Source organism: Limulus polyphemus, unplaced genomic scaffold, assembly GCF_000517525.1.
Source record: "Limulus polyphemus unplaced genomic scaffold, Limulus_polyphemus-2.1.2 Scaffold1245, whole genome shotgun sequence".
Taxonomy (NCBI): domain Eukaryota; kingdom Metazoa; phylum Arthropoda; class Merostomata; order Xiphosura; family Limulidae; genus Limulus; species Limulus polyphemus.
In genome coordinates this window covers 173,316-195,775 of record NW_013666855.1, presented here as the reverse complement: position 1 = coordinate 195,775, position 22,460 = coordinate 173,316, and the positions used below count along the sequence as shown (strand labels likewise).

Sequence of the window (22,460 nt, the reverse complement as noted above, 5' to 3'; positions counted from 1 at the left end):
TTGCAAATTTGAAACTTAAAGAAATAAAACCCATTATATGATTTTGTTACATACTGCAATATAACTGTAACCACTAACATGAAAGCCAAGTTTTACACACATTTATCAGCAATAATACAATCATAGGCCTATCAATATCATGCACTAGCCCACTTTGTTGAAAGATTGCAATAAAATCTTATATATTATTAAAATTATGTAAATATATAGTTTTACTTATTAAAGTCAACAAGTGATAATAAAAGGTTTCTTATGGACAAAAATTAAATTAGGGTATGGTGTAATCAAATATACATAAAAATAAATTCCAAATCTTAACATTTCAGTTTATTATATTTTGTAAGTGACTTATGGGGAAAATGTTTAAAACTTAATTTGGCTTCATAAAAAGCATTAAGTAATGGCTGGGAGTGGTTAAAAAATTAATTCTCATTTAATACATTTCCAAAATAGTGCCTGAATAACAATGAACTGCTTTAAACAATCACAAAGAAGTGGGAGTTTAATGAAAGAATAAATCAAAAATTCAATATTTTCCTCAGACTTTAAATGTGATTTACCAAAAATGTAGGTTTATTTGGCAATAAAAAACATTATTTAAAAACTATTTTTAATTTTACAAATACCAAATACCTCCAATAATTTTCAACTTCTCCGTTATGTCAACATGCATACATTTTTCATATGCAAATCAAATTATAAAATGGATATTTTAGCATTATTTGACAAATGATACAAATCATAAGTATTATGAAAAAATACACCCAAAAAGTTCTCATTTACAGTTTGTTGGTTCCAAGCTTGTTCACTAATATTTCCATTTACATTATTACAATTATATGAATCAAATCTAATCTGGATTTTTTAAAAAGCTTCTGAAACTTGGATAATGTACTCAGAAGATCTTGCAATATTTTAATATAGTTTGTTTCTGTTGTTGATAAATACTAAAGATTTAAAAAAGTATGAGTTAAAATACAATGTTTTTTGTATATTATTTACATTAAAAATAATAATCAAAATTACAATATTTTCAATTTAATTATATGGTTAAATTTCACACTTATTAGGTAGTAGAACAATCACAATGGATCAGGCTATGACAAAGCTTAACATTGAAAGGATAGACATAGGAGGAGTGTATAAAAATGAATAAACAAATCTTATATGCTAGACAGCGAATATGTATATATATCAGAAACTAGTGAAAGTTTAAGAAACTGCACAATCAGACTTACAAACATTTAATCTTAAATTAACAATACAGTTATACAACCCTATATCAAAGAAATATGGATCTACTAGATGACTTACTGGCAGGATTATTCAAGTCATAACCATCCAATGGATTTATCTTGTCTTTTTCAACTTTGATTTTGGGAGATGAGCTAATCTCTGTTGACTTAAAAGTTTTTCTAGGAGAGAAAAAAAAGTACTATTTCTCCATTATAGAAACAATTTAGGAAAAAATGCTACAAGGTCCTATTATTTATATAATATTAACAAGCATCTATTTCATAACATTTTTCATTTTGGTGCAATATAAAGCAGTATTAACATGTTTCTTTAAAAAGTGGACACACGAAATAAATTTTTTTTTTTACTTAAAGCTGTGGGAGGAGTTTTACACATATATTACAGACATATAATATATATTAATCAAATGTTAAATCAAGTTCAGTTTACTTTTTTTTTAAATAACATGTTGGTATAACAGTTTTTTAATTCTTTTTAAGCGTGAAGTTACAGAATGGGATAACCGCTTTGTGCCAACCATTTTTTTGGCAATATAAGCCCTCAAACTTATTACTGAGCCACCAGGGAATTTAGTGAAATACTGATACAACATTTAGTCACTGCACTAAAAATAATTTGAAACCAATCTTAAACACAGACACACACACACATTTGGGCCAGAAAATTGGGTCCCTAGATAGTGCTACATACTAGGGTTAGTTTTTGCTGCCCTGTTGACACCAAGAGATGGCAGTCCAGATCTAGTCATTCACTATCCAACCTTTGTGAAAAAAAAAAAAACAACACACACACACACCTTTATAATGCCTTACTTCGTTTTTAATGTCTGAAAAAGGAAAACAAAAATTGATTGAGGAATTGAATTTCCTATATAACTTTCATAAGGCAAATGTAGATGGTACAAAACATTTCTGGTGCTGTGAAAAAGTCATTTGCAAAGCCCATGCACACACAGTGCCTGATACCACAATACCAGAAATTATTTGTTACATCAGTGAGAACAACCATACTGCAAGTTCAGCCAAAGTTCAGGCACAAGTAGCTGTCACAGAAATGAAAGAATGGGTTTGGATAGTAATGAGTGAGCAATACAGCTCTTTTATTGAACATGTCAAGTTATTTGGTCATTCTCAATTGCCAACGCTTCCCAAGCTTATACAGTCCATCACTAATTGGAGGCATAAGGCCTCTGGGGTTCCAACATTACCTGTGCATCATACAGATTTTGAAGTGCCAAACAAGTTTTATTATTTGCCTAATGTGATCTCTTTTTACAATGTGATAGTGGCAGTGATGACAAGAACAGGATCTTGACTTTTGCCATAAATACTGGTCTTGATGATTTAGCAGCTTCATCTTATTTAGAGATGAACAGCATATTTAAATCCTCTCCAAATGGATGGTATCAGTTATTCTGCATAAATGAATGGTCTTTTCCTTGTGCTTTCATAATTTTACCAAATAAAAATGAGGTAGCATATGATATTTTTTTTAAAACGCTGTAAGAACTGTAACAAACACCGAATCTGAGTAAAATAATGCTTGATTTTGAGCAAGCTGTTCGTAACAGTTGTCATTGTGCTTTTGCAGGTTGCACTGCAATAAGCCATTTCTTTCATTTATGCCAAAATGTCTACTGTAAGATTTGCAAACTTGGATTTAAAGTTCAATAATAATATGGACAGATAGCAATTTTTCTATGAAAATCAGAATGTACCGTGCTCTTTCATTTCTTCGGGAATGAATTTTCAGGACCAAATTTTCCTATTACACACAAACACTTTTTACTAAACGAGCTTTTCTCATGGCTAACACTAGCATAAATTTAATATTTCCCATTTTACCAGTTACTAATAAAGATGATTGCTACAAGAATACTAGACAGTGTTAAGAATCATATATTAACAAGATGAGTAAACTAAGTTGTCACTAAGTTGATGTAATTTAAAGCTTTGGAGTATCAACATTTAGAAAGAAATTTATGCAACCCATTTGACTGAATGATATTTCCAAAATGTTTTACATTTATTTGTAACTGTTTTCCTCTTAAACTAAAAATGCTGACATGTGAATATTGATTTTATTTGCACTTACTTAGATAAGCACAGTTTCAGTTACATAAACCCCAGTTCAATGACAATGAACCATTTCTCATCCAACTCAATCTTTTGATATCTATTTTCAAAATTTTAGTATTCATTTTAAAGCATATATAAATACCAATTTAAGGCAGAATTGTAATGTTTTGGAGCCTCACCATATTACAGTCCACATCACCACTTCTATCATGCTTTATACATAGATCTGCACACTTACAGTAACTCTGCAGCATAGTTTCCATTGCAAAAAGCTCAATCATAGGACTATGATGTCCAAAGCAAACTACTACTTCCTGCTTCATTCCATAACCCACAGCTTATAACAATGGTTTCCTAGCACCTGTTTCATGAAGAATGCATATGTCAACATGATCAGTATGTCTTCATATGAAATAGCATGTACATCCGTTCTGATCTACAGTTGCTTGAAGTATGCAGTGGTTAAACATAAGAATGACTGTAATGGAAGCCTCATCTTAGTTAACCTTACTTCCATACAAAGCTGGTGTTTTTGTATGATACAATGGGTACATAAGATCAGTCGATTAGTAAGCAGAGTTCACCTTGGCCTTTGTACTTCCTTTTCTTACCCCTAAGAGCACAGTAATAAGCAAAGATCACGAATATCTTTGAAAATGTTATGCGACATGCCCTGTACCACTTTTTCCATTCCTTGACCAGTAAAAAATTACATGTTATTATTACAGTTATTTAGGTATGCCTAAGCTCCATCCAGTGTCATAAGGCACTGCTATTTTTTGCCAGCTAGGTACATATACATACAGTTGGTTTTCCTTTCCTGGATACATCATGGAAGCAATCTGAGTAAATATAACATCACTTTTTCAGAGAGAGACCTTTATAATGTGTACTGTTGCCTGTGGAAGGCTTTGACCACTGATCCTCATGTTAGCGTATTCTCACCTGCCACAAGATACTGCACTACGCTTACCATGGTGCTGCAAGTTAATCCACATTATTTTGTTTTCAATACCATTAAGAACAAAGGACATCCCCATATGGAAAATTTTGAATCCCTGTTCTGAACACATCCTTATAATCCAAGTTTCTAAATATTTTACATCAAAAAGGCCAGTTATCTATCCTTCCCCAAAGCACTCAATTTTTGGTGGGACCACACTACAAATGAAATGCCAATGTAGTTCTGGTATATTCCGTCCAACTAACCTACAAGCTGTGAATGTCATATGACTTGCTAATTTGAATATCTAAAATTAATACACTCATCCCTCCATATAATATATCAATTTTCAAAAACATTTAGAAATAAAAATTGAACATTGACTGTATTACAAATGTCAGGCTGGAGTTGAGAAACTAATAAAACTTGTGTATTTTTTTTGTTAAAAGAAATAATTCTTGGTCATTTTTATATATAATTGGGATAAAAATTTCTAAAATACTCTAGTGGCCACTACAAGATCTACAGAAAAAAATATTTAAAGATATGTTAATTTCTTGATTCAACATTTGAAATTGAGTTTTCACAATTAATCTTTTTCATAACTAAATTTAAAATTTATTTTAATGAAAGATCTCAAACCTCACTCATGAAGTAATCTGAAAAAAGCAATCCTCATACCAGGTTTTTCTTTTTTAACAAGCAGATATTGTAAATTAAACTACCACTAAATCAATTTAACATCAGTAATTCATATTAATTCAAAGCTTTTCCTGTATCTTAAGGATTCTATTAATTACATAAAACATTTGGTTTGAAACTTAATCTATAATACTACATAACAGTTCTTGCCAGTTACAGATGTGTGCGTCTTAATGCACGTTTCAATAAAAAAATTTTTTTTTTTTATTAAATAAAATCGATAAATGGAGTGCAACATGGTTATACACAGCATTCAAATTTACTATATATAAAAACAGCAACTGCTCACTGACTTCAACAATTTGCTGCCTAACTTTTGGTTATGGCAACAGTTTTGGTGCTCATGTAAAATTTACCTGATTGACATCTAAAAATAAAAATTGTTCATGGTGTATACCACATTTTTTTTGTTGTCAATGATCATCTTAACTTCTAGTTAGATGCTTATGATACGAATAAATAATGCAGTGTTGTTTCTAGGATCTTTCTCAGGTGGGCCAAATTCCCCCCACCGACTTCCAAAAAGTGGGCCATCCATGTAATGAAGTAGCTATCAACTTCACGAGTCATAAAAGCATATGATCAAGCAACTTATATTTGAAGAAACCATAAATTGAAACATTACAATTTGTTTAATTTGTGTACATACAAAAAATATGGTATGTAAGACAAATCTGATCGATCAATCCCTTTCACTGACAAAACTTACACTGCAATTAAAAAAAAAAACCCTCCTTGAATGTCTTTGTATTTTTCTCTTTATCCAACCATTTTCAATCATCAATGTCCCTTAATATCAAGAGTTATAATGCAGCCAATCACATTCCTTTGCATATCCAAATGAGCTAATTACTGTTAGGAATTTTCTGGTTATGATCGTGACCTATCATTATGAAGTCATTTTGAAGGGCAGGCACACAAAAAAAAAATTAAAATGCATACTTCTATTTTGAATGTGTGTGAACTATTATGCAGCCAGATAATTATTTTGCACCAGTGGCAATCAAAATAGTGTAAATATGCAAAGTACACTTCCTAGAAGCAATACTGTAATGAATACTTCATTCATATCAATATCTATTCAAGATAATACAAAATTATATCTTTGAAATTATAAAAGAAAAAAATGCTGCAAGTGCAGTAATGAGGACACCACCAAGGCAAATGATGTGGTCACTTCAAAGAGATTCTTCCACATAAAGGCACACTTAATACAGGATCTGGGTACAAGGCAAGAATCCTCAACAAAGTAATAAATAACAAACTTGCATTAAGTTTTTGTACAGATTAAATATTTTAGGAAAATAAAATTGCAGGCAACTTTTACAAGTTAAAATAACTAGGACAAAAGGTAATAAAGGATAAATTAACACATCTAAATAGAAACTAATTTGATTTTGTGCAACATTAAAATGAAACTTGCACTTTTTAATTCTAGAAAAAATAGTGAAATAGTCCTAACTTTGTTTTCAAACACTGATATTCCATTCTTCAAATAATATAAAACTTATCTTTTCTTCTTGCTCTCTATGTAATAGTATTCAAAAAATATCAAACTAATTCAAATTTCAAGAAATAACTGTCAATGTCCCTTAAAATAGCAAAACACAATAATCCAAAACAACCTGTAATGAAATTAAGATAAATAAAAATGTTATACTTGCTAAATTAAATATTCATTGTCAGTGAATTCTCACCTGTTGTTTAATTCTGCTAATGCTGCCTGCACAGATGAGGGATCTTGCAGTTTGATTTCGTCTACCCTGTAGACAGCTGTGGTTGTATCATTTTTTTGGCCAATAACATTAGTTTTTCCATGCTGTGCTCCCCGTCCACCATTCCTGTTGCTCCCTATTTGACCAACAGTGTTAGAGTTTGGAGACCATCCAACATTTCCTCCTCCAGATGATTGTTTTCTTTCATTTCCACTAGATTTCCCAAACTCTTTTCTTTGATCTTTGTCTCGATAATCTCTTGATCTGTTATGATCAGCACCACTGTTACTCCTTCTCCCATCAGATGCTGACTTGTGACTTTGTCGATCATATCCTGGTCGCTGGCTAGAAAAACTCTTTTTTACCATTTGATTCTTACCCCCATTGTCTTTTCCATCCCATCCTTTGGTTTCTTCTCGAGAGTCATTTCTTTTGTCTTTTCGTTCACCAACATCACTACTCTCCGAGGCTGTTTCCCACTCCTCATTTGGCACATCTGATAAATTTTCCTTATTGTAAGGGATATTTCTGTTACCACTGTACCATCCACCTCGGGACCTGCCTCCCCGTCCACGGCCTCTAAAAGAGGAATCATAACTTTCAAAGTGTCTTGCCTGTCGTTTTTGAAAGCGAGGTGGAACTGGATTATCTATTCTGTTTGATCTCCTCTGCTGCTGTCTTTCTGAAGATTTAGGTCTTCCTGATATATCCTTAACAAAAGAACTCTGTGTATCATTTCCAGATGCTTCTTTTTCCTTTTTATTAAAATCACAAACTTGTGAGTCTTCACACTTAAACTCATCCATTTTAAATGTTTGTCTTCCTGACCCAAAAGCTGCTCTGGATGGTGGTGGTCCATATTTACTAGGTCCATATCTTGTTACACCTTGAGAGTTACGAAATGAAACACTACCACCACCACCACCTCTTCCTCGTCTTGAGGGTTCTCCACGAGGTACAAATCCACCTCTGGGAAACTGTTCTTTTTGCTTATCAGATCCTTCATGGCCTCCAAGTGTCTGTCTAGTTGAAGCACTGCCTTGACGGTGATCTTGTTGGACTTGGTCAGTTTTGTCAGAAAATTTTGCATCTATTATTGTCTCAAAAGCTCCTCCTGATGCAACAGTTTTTGAGTATGTAGAACTTTCTACATTTTGCTTCTCAACAGTAGCACTTTCTGTTGTGGACGCACTGACCTCATCAACTGATACTTCACTATCTTCATCTTTTTGACGCAAACGACTCGGTTTATTTTCATCTACATCTGAAGTAGAGCTTTCTTCAGTATTTTGCTCTTTTGGGGGATCTTTAGCTCTCTCTTTTTCCTTTTGCCGTTCAAATCTTGGACCTCTTTCAACACAAGAGCGACGATACTCCCTGCTTCTTCCTCTAAGACCCCCTGCACCATAACCACCCCTACCACGCCCTCTACCAGTGTCAAACCTATTTCCTCCTTTAGAACGAGGTCCCATTCCTCGGTCACGTCCTCGATCTCTTCGTTTCTCTCCTCCAAAAATTTCTCCCTTTTCTCGACGAATTGTAGTTGAATCAGTTTTTTCAACAAATTCCAATTTTTCAGTCTCTTTTGTTTCTTTGTGTGTTTGGTTTTCCTTAGAATCATTTTTAGGTCTGTCATCAACTGACAAGTCTATTTTACTCTCAGTTTTTAATTTATCTGTACCAGATACAACCTGTGCTATTGTTCTCTCAGTGGTTATTTTTGTGCTAGCAACTGTTTCTTCTTGTTGTACAGAAGGGTTAATTATATTTTGACTAGGCTTTTCTTCCTGAACTGTTGCCTTTCCAACATCCTCTACTTTTTTGTTCAAAGGCTCAGAGCCAGTGTCCTTTGGAGATTCTGTTTTTCTTTCTGATGCACTGGAAGAAGCAGAGGTAGTTGATGTAGACCTCTTCAGTGATGTGAAATTTTTCTTTGGGGGACTCATGCTTTCTAGTTGTTGCTGTGTGATTGGTGGTGGATGGGAATGCCACTCACGACCTACCATATTAAAGACATGAAGCAATTCATGGAATTAGAGAATAACAAAATATAAAACCTAATCACCTATTAACAGTCAAAATTTCTGTAAATCTACTTCTAAATTTGATCACTAACTGCTGATACAATTATTGTATGACATCTTGATGTCTTAAATTTTGATGTATAAAAGTAAACATTACTGGACCTGATGTTTAAGCAAAAGAAATTTGAGGTACATTATATTTTTCTTTCTAAGAAAGAAACTGAATTATCACTATTTCTCCAAGATCTGATCTGGATAATTTTTATTTTGCTTGCAAAATTGGGTGTATTTTTTGCTAGAGACAGAAATATAAAATTGTGAGGCACTCCCCACGAACTATGCAATGCATTACTTATAAAGCTTCCAAAGATTCATTTGCTGTGTTTATAAACACATATAATCATTAACTTAAAATTTAATTACAATCTACCTTCTTTTCACTTTCGTTTTTTGGATTACTAAAGAGGCCACATGTAAACAAGAATCAGAAAATGAGGCTCAAATAAAAATATCAATTTCAATTTTATATGCATAGAGAGCCTAAAGAAATCCTTGAAAGCTACTACACATGCTGAGATTGTAATTTACCACATTTAATTTTAAATGCAATCTTTTTGAATTCAAGATGTATACGATATTTAAAGCTTTTAAAACTAACATCTTGTGACCTTTTTATTAACTAAAATGCTTATATAACTTGCCAACTACAAATTAACTTCATAACTATATACTACATAGGAAACTATGATACAGTACTGCCTCATTATAATGCCATTGGTTATAACACTTTCTTGGATATAATGCTGTGGTGCCTTGGCTCCCAAAAATTTAGTATCATCTGGTGCTTAGCTCATTACCACACGACTTCAGAGGTTAAAGTTATTACACTCTGGCACAAAATAATGGAAAAAAGCAGGAAGTCCCGAGAGCAAATACCAGAGATGTGAACTTAATATTTGGGAATTAAGGTAAGAAAGGAATTTGGAAATGTAATTTGATTGTTGAAATAGCAAGGAAGTGTCATCGATATAGCATTTGTAAAGGACAGGTTTAAAGTCACATGGGCAGTTTTCTAGCCACTTGCAGTCATTATAGCATAGAAAACTTTTGGCTATCAATGGACACAACATGGATTCATCTGTTTGATCATAAATGATGTCATTAAAGAGGATATGGTTTAACTCTGTGGAGAAGGCAAGAAGTTTCGAGAGTTGTTTACAGATGAAACCAATAAAATTGCTCAGTGTCAGAAGAAAATAGAGATGCCATGTCATTAATTGCAGCATGTTTAGAGTAGCATTAAGCCAACTCACTTTTGATGCAATTTTAATTATACAATGAAAATGTAGATTGTTTTTAAAAATGACCTCAATGAAGTTTTAAACTGGATGAAGTGACAACCAACAGATACTTCAGAATTTGAGATGCATAGGCGAAATGCTCTACATTACATTTGAAAAGTCTCGAAATCAAATGATGCAGCCTAAAGTATTAGACTCGATAAATAAGTGAACATGTGTGCACTTTGTTTTTGATATATCGGAACATTTGTATCTATATTGTATATTATTGCATGTTATTTTATCTATGTTCTTTTTATAACTATTTTTCCTATATAAGGGAACAATTATTTTATTTAATTGATTGCTTAAGTAGTCTGTTGAATCTGTAGTTATTCAACATAAATGCTTTCTTCCCCACCAACATCGCTCTTGGATGCACATGGCTCCCACTGGTAACATCATAATGAGGCAGTTCTGTATTTGAAAGGTAAACAATTCAAATATAATTGTAGCCAAACAAGCCAAAAATACAAAAGATCACTTAAGCACAAAGATATGTATAAACTAAAATATATGATGAATAATTAAACATACACAAGATAACAAGCAGAAGCAAAATTGCATAGTATTTTATAAAAGGCTAATAGTTTGCTAGTATTTTATTATAAATTATTACAAAAAAGTAAGGTGAAGTAATTAACCTTTCAATACAAGATCTGCTTGATCTTAGCAATGTGCATGTTTCAAGTAGAATAAAATTCCATAATAGTAATAGTACATGGGCATTTACAATATGTAACGTGCAAGTCAAATTCAATCTTAGAATTTTCACATCTTTTTGAACATCACACAGTTGGTTATGAGATGTTAACCCATTAACTGTGGCAGGTACAGCTCAGTTGCCATTTTCTGACTCAAAGATAAAACTGAGTTGCCATCAATCACAATAAAATGGTAATTTTCGTCATTTGTATAGTTATATATGGGCGACTGACGGATATTTCCGTCAATCGCAGCTGAGCCATAGAACTTCAATGACGGAAATATCAGTCATCCGCAGTTAATGGGTTAATGATACTCAATTCAATAACACACACACACACACACACACACACACACACACACTGTAAAAAAATTATCAGTAATAAAATATTGCTTTAACCTTTTTTTTAAAAAAAAGCTTTCTTAATACTTTCGTTAAATATTCCACATATTCTTGGTTCATGAAATATTTCAACCAGTAAGTAACAAGAAAAAGTACCAGTATAGATACATACATAAATGCCTAGAATATGTAACAAAAAGTACTCAAGTACTCTTAAGTACCTACAACTGTCACTCCAATTTTTGTTTAGAGCATAGCTACAACTTTTCCCTTAGCAATTTGCCTAAAACTGACACAAATTCAAGTCAGATGTTCCATTAATTCTGCTTTCTTTAGAGTCAAGTAAAGATTGTAAACTTTACTGTTTTTTTTATTTCATATATATTTACTTACTGTATCGGTTTCCTTTTTTTTTCTTTTTTTTTAAGACTGCTCTGCTTCCATTTTCTCTCTTTCAAAATCTCATTATGCATAGCACCTCAGCCTTGCTGCACCAGTGACAGATATTTATGCTGAGAACAAACCTTACAAACTTATACGATCATAAACTATCCTCAGAGCTACTAAAGGTCTTTCATCTCAAGTTCTTTGTTCACTGAAAATCCTCTATTCACTTTATACTTCTTAACGTCATAGAAATATGAGCATTTTTAATACCTTCCATAAATCTGCACATGATTGACTTGATGCCATATGTCTAAAAGAACAAATCCAGCTATTTTTACCATCAGATCAAAAGTCCCCGAAGGAGTTTGAGACCTTGGTTAGTCTACAATAAAGCACGTATCCAAACTGTCTAGAGTTTGTCATTCTTGTCTATAAACACGTATGAAACCTACAAAGAGTTTCCAGCACTGTGTGAAAGTGGAATATACATCTATTTTTATCCACTTTCATATACTTGGGATCAAACCTTTGTGTTATTTTACTAATTTTTTCCTTGCATTTTTTAAATCTCAATCAAAATAACTAACTTCAAAAATCTTTTATCTTTTTTGCTGAACACAACTGATTCTGTTTGTCAACAGCATAGCAAAAACTTTTTTCATTCACAACTTTCTTATAACTTGAACTTTGAGCAACTTGTAAATAGCCAATGTCACATCAGATACCTTTTCTGCCAATAATCTGTCCATTTGATAAGTAATCAGTTACTTTCCCAGAGTTAAGAAGGTTCTATATATTTGTTTCACATAATCTTTAGCCCTGAAACAACTAGTAGAAACAAGTTTCTGAATATCTTATCCATCTATTGCCATTCTATCTTTAATAGTACCAAAGTACCTGTATCTATTAAAGATCAACACGTTTCTATTGAATTGATCCTGAAGTATTACTAAATTGCCAATAAATATTTGGGCCAGCTATTGAAGACTCCATGAGTTTCTAAACATTTTTTTCTTTATATAAATATAAAGTTGAGAGAATGGTTTTAGCCTCAGCATGTCCCACGAGTTATAACTAAGGAAATCAGAAACTATCTGATTATACACTCATTGACATATATTTCCTTGGTCTGACTTTAGTGGTTAAGACTTAACTAATAATACTGTTGGCATTATCTGACAATACAATGAAATCCTAGTGCACATTCTTCATCAAGATCAAAATCCCAGAACTGAAATGAATTTCCTGGATGGTATCCATTTTCTATGATCAAAAAACTTTTTCATACCACTTCTTTTGAGAGAAATACAGATATCAACTGAAGCCTAATAAATTTACTATATATTACTGAGCATCACAACAATAACTTTATCATGGTTCTTCTATTTGAGGTGTGCTGTAAAACTTGATAAAAGTACAATGCCAAATATTTTGCAAACCACATATTACAGCTGGAAAACATATGTTAACATTATATACAAAACTATAAAGAAATCTCAATACTTTGAAAAGGCATTACTGAAATCAAAGTAAACTATATTGCGTTTATCAAACAATTAAAGAAAGCTGTCCTTCAAAATCAGTATTAATGCTTTCTTGTATACCACTAAAACTGCATAATATATATATATGTGTATATAGCACTTTTTCTGGTGTTTCTTTAATTTTGCCATCATGTGTGAATGCATGTCAGTAACATATAACTGGAAGTTCTCAAAGATTTTCAATTTCTTCCAATGTTTACACATTTGTTAAAAATGCCCCACTCTCAACTTTTGAAGGCACTAGCAAACATTAATAGTTATTTCATTTCCCACAATTAAATTTGGTACTACTACTACTATTAACAATGTTCTTCAAAATTAGCTATACCCATGTCATAATTAATCCTTTCATACATATATGTATTTAGTAACATTTAGTCCTATTTGTATCTATAAATATTTTCACATTTCAAAACTCATTTTAATTACATGTAACAGTATCTATTTTTATTATTTCATGATAGACAAAAGATGTTTATATCTGAATGGAAACTAAATTGGTGCATCTAGACCACAAGCATCTGGATCAAAAGTCACAGTTTAAATGCTGAAAGCTGATGAAGCATTAAAATCAAATAGGTCCAAGATTTGTATTAATCATCGGCAAAATACAAGAAGTGCGGAATGAAACATCTGCAGTTTGTGATTTCTATCTTAATACTACCACCAATGAACAACCACTCAGTCATAGTATTTCCAACTATGCTGTAAGCAAAACTGCACTGCAGAGGCCAGATGGTGCAAATTTAACCTGTTTGTCCTCATGCTAATTCCCTTGGCAACCAATAAAAAAAAGAAGTTGAACTTGCAGTTACACTATCCTATTTCCTCATACTTAGCCAGAGTATGACATACAGCTCAAATGGCAATTGCAAGATTTGCATGGCAGTGGCACATGAAACAAGTTTTTAATCACAATCATAGTAACATTCTGTACTCAGAAATGCATTTATCATGGGTGTACTGATAGTGGACAGTAAGAATCTCCCATGAGAAATTAGTAGCAATTTCATTCTTGTGCTTTCTACATTTTACTATTAGAACTGCAACAGTACTCAGCAAATTGCTAGCATTAATTTCAAGACCTACTATTCTTTCAATTTTATGAAAAAACACAGATAGTATGGAACACTTGTATATGCAAGTCAACTGAAATTTTAGTTTATCAACCAAAATGCACTTTTTTTTAACACTTGCTCTTCTATGTATTAGTCAGAGGTCAAGGAAATACTTGTTTATACTGTATTGTACAACCCTAGCATCTCAATTAACACCATTCCCAAGTTACCCGAGAAAGCAATGATCATTCAAGTACCAGTCTACATATGAAAGTAAATATTATGGATTTTCATTCTTCATCATATAATAATTAATATTTGTTTTTAAGAATTTCCTTCTCATCACTTAGAAAAAGAAATAAACTTTCCATTCTTAGTTTATAAAATAAATTATTTGTAGAGTAAGAGAAAATGGTACAATAGGAATTTATTTGCAAGGTTACTTCAAAGTTTAAACACATTTTATATAAACTCCATTCTGGAGCCTTATAATCTTGAATCAATTTTACTATTTTTCTAGAATTAGATGGAATTATCAGTTTTAATAAAACCACTGAATTATTGCTAATTTTATGGTTTAATATTTTTCTTATATCACTAAAAGTATTCTGATTAAAAATTTATTATTTTTAGGTTTAATATCAAATACAGAAGTATACTCTAGACCAGTGGTTCCCAACCACTTATCTGTAGACCTATGTTGATCCAAAGAAGAATCCAGTGAATATATATAAATAAAATAATGATAAATGAAAACATGATTCTTCTATACAACTAAAAATGTGAAATCCTTTCAGACCTTTTTTGCATCCACATGTTTAACCATTTACATTCTGTGTACTTCATACTAATGGTTATATACTGTAATATAGGTCTATACACTCCTAAAAGTAAGTTTATTGCCAGTCTGTGGAGACTTGAAGGTAAGGAACCACTGCTCGAGACAACAGAGCATAACAGGGGTGAGAAAGAGAATGCTAAATATAACTACTAAAAACTGAAAAAGTATTTCCTAAGATTTATAACTTTATTTATCTAACCCAAGTGTTTCAACCACTCAAACTGATTTAGAACATAATACTGTTACACAACACTCACGTTTTGAGTCTTGAGAATTAGATGAATCATTCCATTCAAAACTACTTTTTCTGTCACTTTTTCTTTCTTTGTCTCCTAGTTTATGCTCTTTCTCCCTTTCTCCAAGTTTACGTTCTCTGTCAGATTGGGAACTCTGGCTTCCTTGTCGAGAAAAAGCTGTTCTTTCTTCTCGCGAATCCCGACTGGTTCTACTATCTCGACTTTCTGGCCTTGATGGTCTGTCTTTGTTCCATCTTTCCATAGTATGACTTGATTTTACCACTTCATTTGATTCATCAAATGGATCCTACGGTGAGACAATATTTGACAACTTAAAAAATAAAATAAAATTTGACTATCAAAAGGCACCATGCTATTTATTACTACCCATCCTTTAAAAAATTTTTGCATCTGAGTATATACTACATATACAAACATTATACATCACGTATGGTTTCTGATGTCATACCTGTAACTTCTGGCTTTCTTCAAATGCATTGGCCCACGATTCAATGTCTTTTTCACCTATTTCATCTTTGAATGATAATTCCTTCTTTTCTTCTTCATATGCAGTTTTCTTTTCTTTTTCTCTATAATGAAGATCTGGGCTGTCAACATCTCTTTTCCTAAAAGCAACAGAATTTTTTTTTTTTACTTTGCTAAATCTTAAGAGTATGATTAATCTTAGACTAAACAATCCATTGTCTCAGATATAATGTGGTTAAGTTTGTCTCCTTTGTAAAAATTATGCAGATGGAAGAGACCTCGCACTCTGAAGATTTTACTTTAATATTATAAACAATGCACATAAAAGACCAATATTTGTCTATCAAACTTACCGTTGATCTCTATCTTCACTTGAATATCTACTTTCCTCTTTTTCTGAAGATCGATCAAAATCAGGTTGCCGTTGATCATACCCTCTTCCATGATCAGGAGGATCACTATAGAAAGGTACTGGTGGGCCTCGCCAATTATCATAAGGGCCTATATGCATCATAAAGAAAAAACATTACTGCCTATTACCTATAAACATAAGATATTATACAACATTATTGACATCTCAGAAATAAATGTCATGTTTCATATTTAAAACGTATTCATTAGCTTTCAGATAAAAATGTTTTACTAAAAACTATACATCATAATTCTGAAAATTAAAATCAAGTCAACTCAGGTTTCAAAATTTAAATTGTCATGTAATGTTCAAAGAAAGTTAACAGCAAAAATATGACATAGATAAGCTTGTAGAACATTATAGAAATTTCTAAAAACATCTTAACAAAAAATTCCTTTTGTTCATATTCTTTGTCCATCACATTTACAATTATACAAATATTTGGGACTCCAATGGTTGGATTAAAAGAAAAATAATTACCTTGAGGATGGCTGATAGGTCGTCTCTCTCTTGTCCAGCACTGGCCATCTCTATTTTCTCTATCATATGGGGGCACTACTAAATCTGGTGTGCGCTGTTCACCTTCACAGCTCTCTGTTCCAGAGCCTAAACTGTCTGAGCGTGATCGTGGCAAAGACTTGGGAGGAACTAAGAAATCAAAATGTCAAATAATGCTGACTTTCAATGTAAAGTTTAGCAACTTAAAACTTATGTACTTTTTGTCATAAACCTCTTAATCTGATAAAAGAATTAATAAGAAAACATACTTAGATCATTAAAAACACCCACAAACTTTTAACAAATAAAATTTCCTATAATTCACATGAATTTGTGTCAAAATAAATCAGTGAATAAGATTGTATGTAACATATTTTAATATATACCTGGTATCTGCCCAACATAAGCTGAGGGTGGCATACCACCCCAACGAGGATCATAGTTCATGGGTACAGAAGGTGGAATTGGTAGTGGTCCATGTCCAGATGGAGGTGTTGATGAAGAGGAACCCTGACCTCCTGGCTGCTGCCTCAAATACTGTTGTTGTCTAAGCAGTTCTTGCTGCTTTTGAAAACGTGGAGGAACATTTTTCTGGAATTCTCTTGAAAAGTTGAAACCCTGAAGGAAGAAAAAAAGTGTCAGGTTTCTAACAAAATTAATAAGGCTTGGAAGCATTAGAAAGTTATTAAATCCCAATAAACGGTCTAAAATAAAGTACATTCTAAATATTTGCAATTTTATCAGGTGTGTGAAAGATAGAGAAAACTACTATAATCAAATTTTTATATAATCCTTCAGATATCAGGATTTTTCCTCCTTAATCCCATCCTTAGTACCTACTAAAGCTTCACAGAAGTTTCATATTCCAAAATTTACAAAATACTTCTTTTTTTACAAAAATACTAACTTATTTCACATGTAAACAATGCTTTTGTAGATCAGTATCAAATTCTGAAAAAAAATTAAAGCATCTAACTATGGGAACAGTTTTTTTTTTTTTAATATGAACTGTAAGCTTTACATTTTAAATATTTTGTAAATTTGTAAAGTTCCCAAATTTTAAATATTATTATTATAGAAAAAAATGTGGTATCCTGTGATATGCAAATTACATTTTTAGATGTTGTATTTGAATAGTAGAGTGAAGTACTGTTTAACCCTCTTTCCCCGGGTACCCTTTACTGCACATGACACAAGGTTTCAGTGTGTTACATTCAAAATTTTATTATTTTATGGGCAGATGTAGACAGTTCATCCCGAATGGTTTACAGGTGATTATTATTGTTTAGCTTCAAGCAGCTAATGAAATTTTGTTACCCTATTTATTGCTTAATTAGAAATACAGTTAAACTATATTAATTTTGGGGCTTTTTTTTCTTGTGCCTGATATATTTTTTTTTGTGTTATAATATTCATATATGAAAGCTACATGAATGAGTTTAAGAACTTGTTAAAAAAAAAAAAGCACAGTAACAGCTTGCACTTGCTAAGATCACACAGGTAACACTTTGCTCAGGGTGTTTACAATAAGTGCTAATGATCTACTGCTGTGACTTAATGTTGTTTGAAAGGAAGATTATTGCTCAAGTGGATACTCAATACATTAACAAAACCATGAAATTAAAAGAAAACTGATAAAAAATTAATAGCTAAAACTGTAATGATCATTAATCTAGCAAAAATTATCTATTCAAAGAATAAATGTACTGTTAATTTTATTTCTTATTTTTGAACTTACCATTTCACTCTGGTGATTTCATTAGTTAAGGTAGAGAAAATTTTTTACACACAAATCAAGTTTTTTTAAAGTTAATGATGATACATGAAGTAAATTTGGAATTATAGTAAACATTAATTCTCTAATATAGGGTCTGCCCAGCGGGAACAATCCTGTGCATGTAGGGTTAAATAACCAAAAAATACAATAAAAATAACTAAAAGAATACAATGTTCATTAGTTTGAAGCAACTAACCTGAAACCCTACCATCTGTCTCTCTCTAAAATCACGATCTCTCTCTCTTTCACGCCCATCTCTACTAGGGAGCTTTTCTTCCTTATTTTCACTGCTGTGTCTAGATCTTTCTTTTTCATCAGGTTCTGTTGTATCTCTGTTTTCCTAAAAATAATTAAAATAGCATTGTAGAAACATTTCACAAAAGCCAACTATTTCAAAAAAAAAAAAATTTAAGGTTTTATGCAAATGAGATTAGGCAATTTTCATATGAAGAAAAGATTTGTAATCTCAACATGAAAGTCACTTTGTACATGGAGCAGTCATCACTTGGATTCCAGAGATTTTTTAATAAAAAATACTTTATTAAAAATTTGAATTTTTGTATACAAAAAGACTCATAATACTGAAATCTTGTGAAATTTCGTGAAGCTACACAATTTTTTTTTTTACAAGTTATAGTATGTAAACTTTAAATTCAATTTGGGATCACAAACTGGATCAAATTGACTAAGCCCATAGGAAGAGAGGTAAAAATGTTTCCTTTTATATTAACATAATAATCTTACCTTAGACAGCTTTTTATCTTCTAGTGCCTTCAACTTTTCTTGTGCACCTTGTTTAATTTGTTCATAGCGTTTTTCTTCTTCTTCTCGTCTCTGACGTGCACGTTCAACTGCCATATTCATTTCATCAGAATGCTGACGTCTCCTTTGGCGCCAAATTTCATCATCATCTGCCAGATCAGGTCGAGGCCCTTGCCTTCCTGGAGCTCCAGGAGGGAATCCTGGGTGCTAAAAAGGTGATATGAATGTCATCTAGACAAGATACTGGTATTTGTATCTATGATAATTTTTTTAAGTTAAAAATTCACTTATCGTTTCCACAAGCAATTTTTATATTCAGGAAAACGTCCTTAAAAGGCAGCTTGCCAACAAAATTATCTATTTTTTATACAAACCTGCTGTGGTGGTGGATGGGGATGTCCCATTCTGAGATGAGGAGGAGGATATGGACCTCCAGGTGGTGGCATTGGTGGAGGACCCCTATAGTCAAATGGCATTCGTTGTTGAGGCTGTGTCTGCCACTGACATGGCAAGTCTACCGGTAAAGGAGGTGTAGGTCGACCCTGCCGCTGTGGCCACTGTTTTCTTCTTTCATCCTTGATAGAGAATAAATAATAAGTATCTGTATTACTGAAAATAATTTATAAATCACTTTGCTACAATTTATTGGTTTTTAAGCACAGCAGAGCAATAGTAGTCAGTCTGCAGTACACCAATAAAACCATGAAATTGACAGAATATGTATGAGAGAAGATCAGAAATTAAAACTGATAACTTAGTTCTTTCTTATGAATACTGGAATCAGTGAAGAGGAAAATGTGGTATTGTTCATGTCATTTCATATTTTTCAACTTTTTATTTTTCAATTAACATTAATTACTACTACATTTAATGTTACGGTAGAGAAAATCAAATTTCCAGTTTCGAGGGTGCATTTGCAAATCAGATTTTACAAGTACAATGGTAATTTAACTATTTAAAACACTGTTTTAATCAAACTATTTAATTTATACTTTGTAAATTTGCAAAGAAAATTTTTAAAAAAATGTTAGAAATTTAAATCTTTGCATAGCTACAAAGGGTATCACCTGTAAACAATACTACACTCAGGTTTTGTAGAATTTTTCTGACCATGTAAAAGTATATGTGTATATTTACTCAGAACCTGTAATCCATTACAAATAGACTTGCATGTTTTTCTCATGTGACTTCTCTTTTCTATCATGTGTGGAAAGGCTTTTATGGGTTGAACAGTAACTAATAAATCTTAAGTCTTTAAGACAGAGAGAACCAATGGCTATCAACATCAATATAAAGTAAATAAAGTGGGTGACCTGTAATTTATGGTTTCTGAGAAAATGACTAAGGAAGATTTTATAGTGGAGAGTAAAGGACTGATATAAAATTTAGAAAACTTAAAAGTAATAACCAATTAACCTGGACATTCTTGTGTTCTCTTTGTTCCAATAATAATTTTTGTGTTATATTGAGTCCGTTTGAAATATACAGGAATATTCTATGAGAAGATATCAGGTAAGGATATTTTGGATTAGTGAGTACATTAAGATAGGATTTCTACAACAGCAAACTATTCAAACTATTTCTGTGTGTAATAATAGTTATTGTTATTCCAACAACTCATAGAAGTACAAGAAATCCTAAATTATCAAGACAAACAACAATTATTAGAGATATTGAGCTTAAGAAAGAAATTTGGAAAAATATCACTTATATCAGTCTAGGCCTACAACACAAGTTGCATTTCATTAGTCCACAATCCAGTGCTTTATGCAATTTTTGTGACTTTACAGCTGCTTCAATAGAGTAGATAACTAAATAATAATTAATAACAACAAAACAAGTTGAAAATCACTAACTATACAAAATGGAACATATATTTTAATTGTAACTTCCATATGTAAAAGCTTGTATGAACAGACAAGAAAGCAAGTACACTGTTATAAGACAACACCCAACAGTTTTATTGAAAATATAACTACTGGAGAAATTTATGTGATTTAGAAACACAACAGACATACAAAAAAAGAATGTATTTTTCAATATTTTATTCCTATTTTCTCTGCCCCAACATTATCTGTAGCAAAATCAATGAACAATGAAAGAAAAGTTCAAAAATGAAATAAAATTAATAATTATTTTCTAGAATGACTGAAGATTATAATAGACAAGTACAATTATTTATCCCAACTTCAAGACTCTTAACCATTTACATGTGCATTTTTCAAACAGATCATGAGAATTTATAATTTTTTAGTTAAAAAATATATATCTATATAAATATAATAGTACTGTCTGTTGTCTGTCTATGTAATTAATTTGCGGATAGATCTTCATCAAAATTGGTATGGAGGTTCATTAGGTCCATGTAGGGGTACATACAAATTTATTTTTGCATTTGGCAGTTTTATTACCATTACTTCACCCCCTGTTGATAGATCTTCACCAAATTTGGCGTGTAGGTTTGTTGGATCCATGCAGAGATACATGCAAATGTGTGTTTTCACATTGTGTTTTGCAGTTTTTATGGGCATTTTTTTACAATTACACATAAGGGAAAAACTTTGCACATCCTAAGATAACATTTCATTAATCATGAATTTACGTAACTTTTGACCAGAGAACCAGTACTCCAGCTAGTAAGAAATAAACAAGAAGTTTTACACTTACCATAACCTCAATGTGCACTTGGGTGCACAGACAGTTAAACTTTTTTCTTACTACGTTGCTTGTCCCAAAATAATTCACGTAGCATTCAAGTATGCATTTTAGAACAAAATATATTATGCACTGAAATAGAATATCCTAAAACTAATACAAATTGATCTGGTTTTTTAACTAACTTACAATTAGGTTTAAAATGTTATTAATACTCAGTAAACATCTGAAACCAAAATACATGCATGCTCAGAATGAGATTTATTAATATACACCGACAAAGTTGTTTAAATTCTGAATGTAATCATGTAAAAACATTGTGACATGAACACTTTGGCTTTTTCATGTACACAGCGTGGTCACAAGTAAATAGACACCACCTTTTCATAAAAAAATGAAATTTTTCAGTCATATTCACATGAATTGATATATTTATAATTTCATTAATATCTAGTAGATCTTCCTTTTGCTTCTTGGAGTTTGTTGATCCTTTGAGGCATCGTGAGAATCATCTCGTCAATTTTAGATTATGGGATTTTCACCCGCTCTTGCTTCAAAACTTGAAGTAGATCGCTCTTCGAAGTTGGTTTTTTTGTTTGTTTCTTGACTTGCCGGTCGAGTATGGCCAGTGGTTTTGATAGGGTTCATGTCAGGAGATTGGCTCGGTCAGGGCAATTTCTGGATACCTATTTTCTTC

At 31.9% G+C, this 22,460-nt stretch overlaps 1 protein-coding gene across 9 annotated transcripts in view; it reads right to left on the bottom strand.

Annotated features, from left to right (window-relative positions):
• The window catches only part of LOC106462773 (protein PRRC2C-like), an 88,546-nt gene that overhangs the window by 34,995 nt on the left and 31,091 nt on the right, over positions 1-22,460 (bottom strand). For 8 of the 9 annotated variants that reach the window (XM_013922725.2, XM_013922726.2, XM_013922730.2 and 5 more), the window contains exons 11-20: positions 19,483-19,683; positions 19,091-19,315; positions 18,543-18,686; positions 16,956-17,187; positions 16,552-16,719; positions 16,013-16,160; positions 15,643-15,799; positions 15,195-15,480; positions 6,678-8,694; positions 1,315-1,415 (exon numbers count right to left, since the gene is read on the bottom strand). In XM_013922725.2, coding sequence (XP_013778179.1) covers positions 1,315-1,415; positions 6,678-8,694; positions 15,195-15,480; positions 15,643-15,799; positions 16,013-16,160; positions 16,552-16,719; positions 16,956-17,187; positions 18,543-18,686; positions 19,091-19,315; positions 19,483-19,683 — 3,679 coding nt within the window. The remainder of the gene's footprint in view (positions 1-1,314; positions 1,416-6,677; positions 8,695-15,194; positions 15,481-15,642; positions 15,800-16,012; positions 16,161-16,551; positions 16,720-16,955; positions 17,188-18,542; positions 18,687-19,090; positions 19,316-19,482; positions 19,684-22,460) is intronic. The other variant, XM_022390105.1, reaches the window with a different exon arrangement.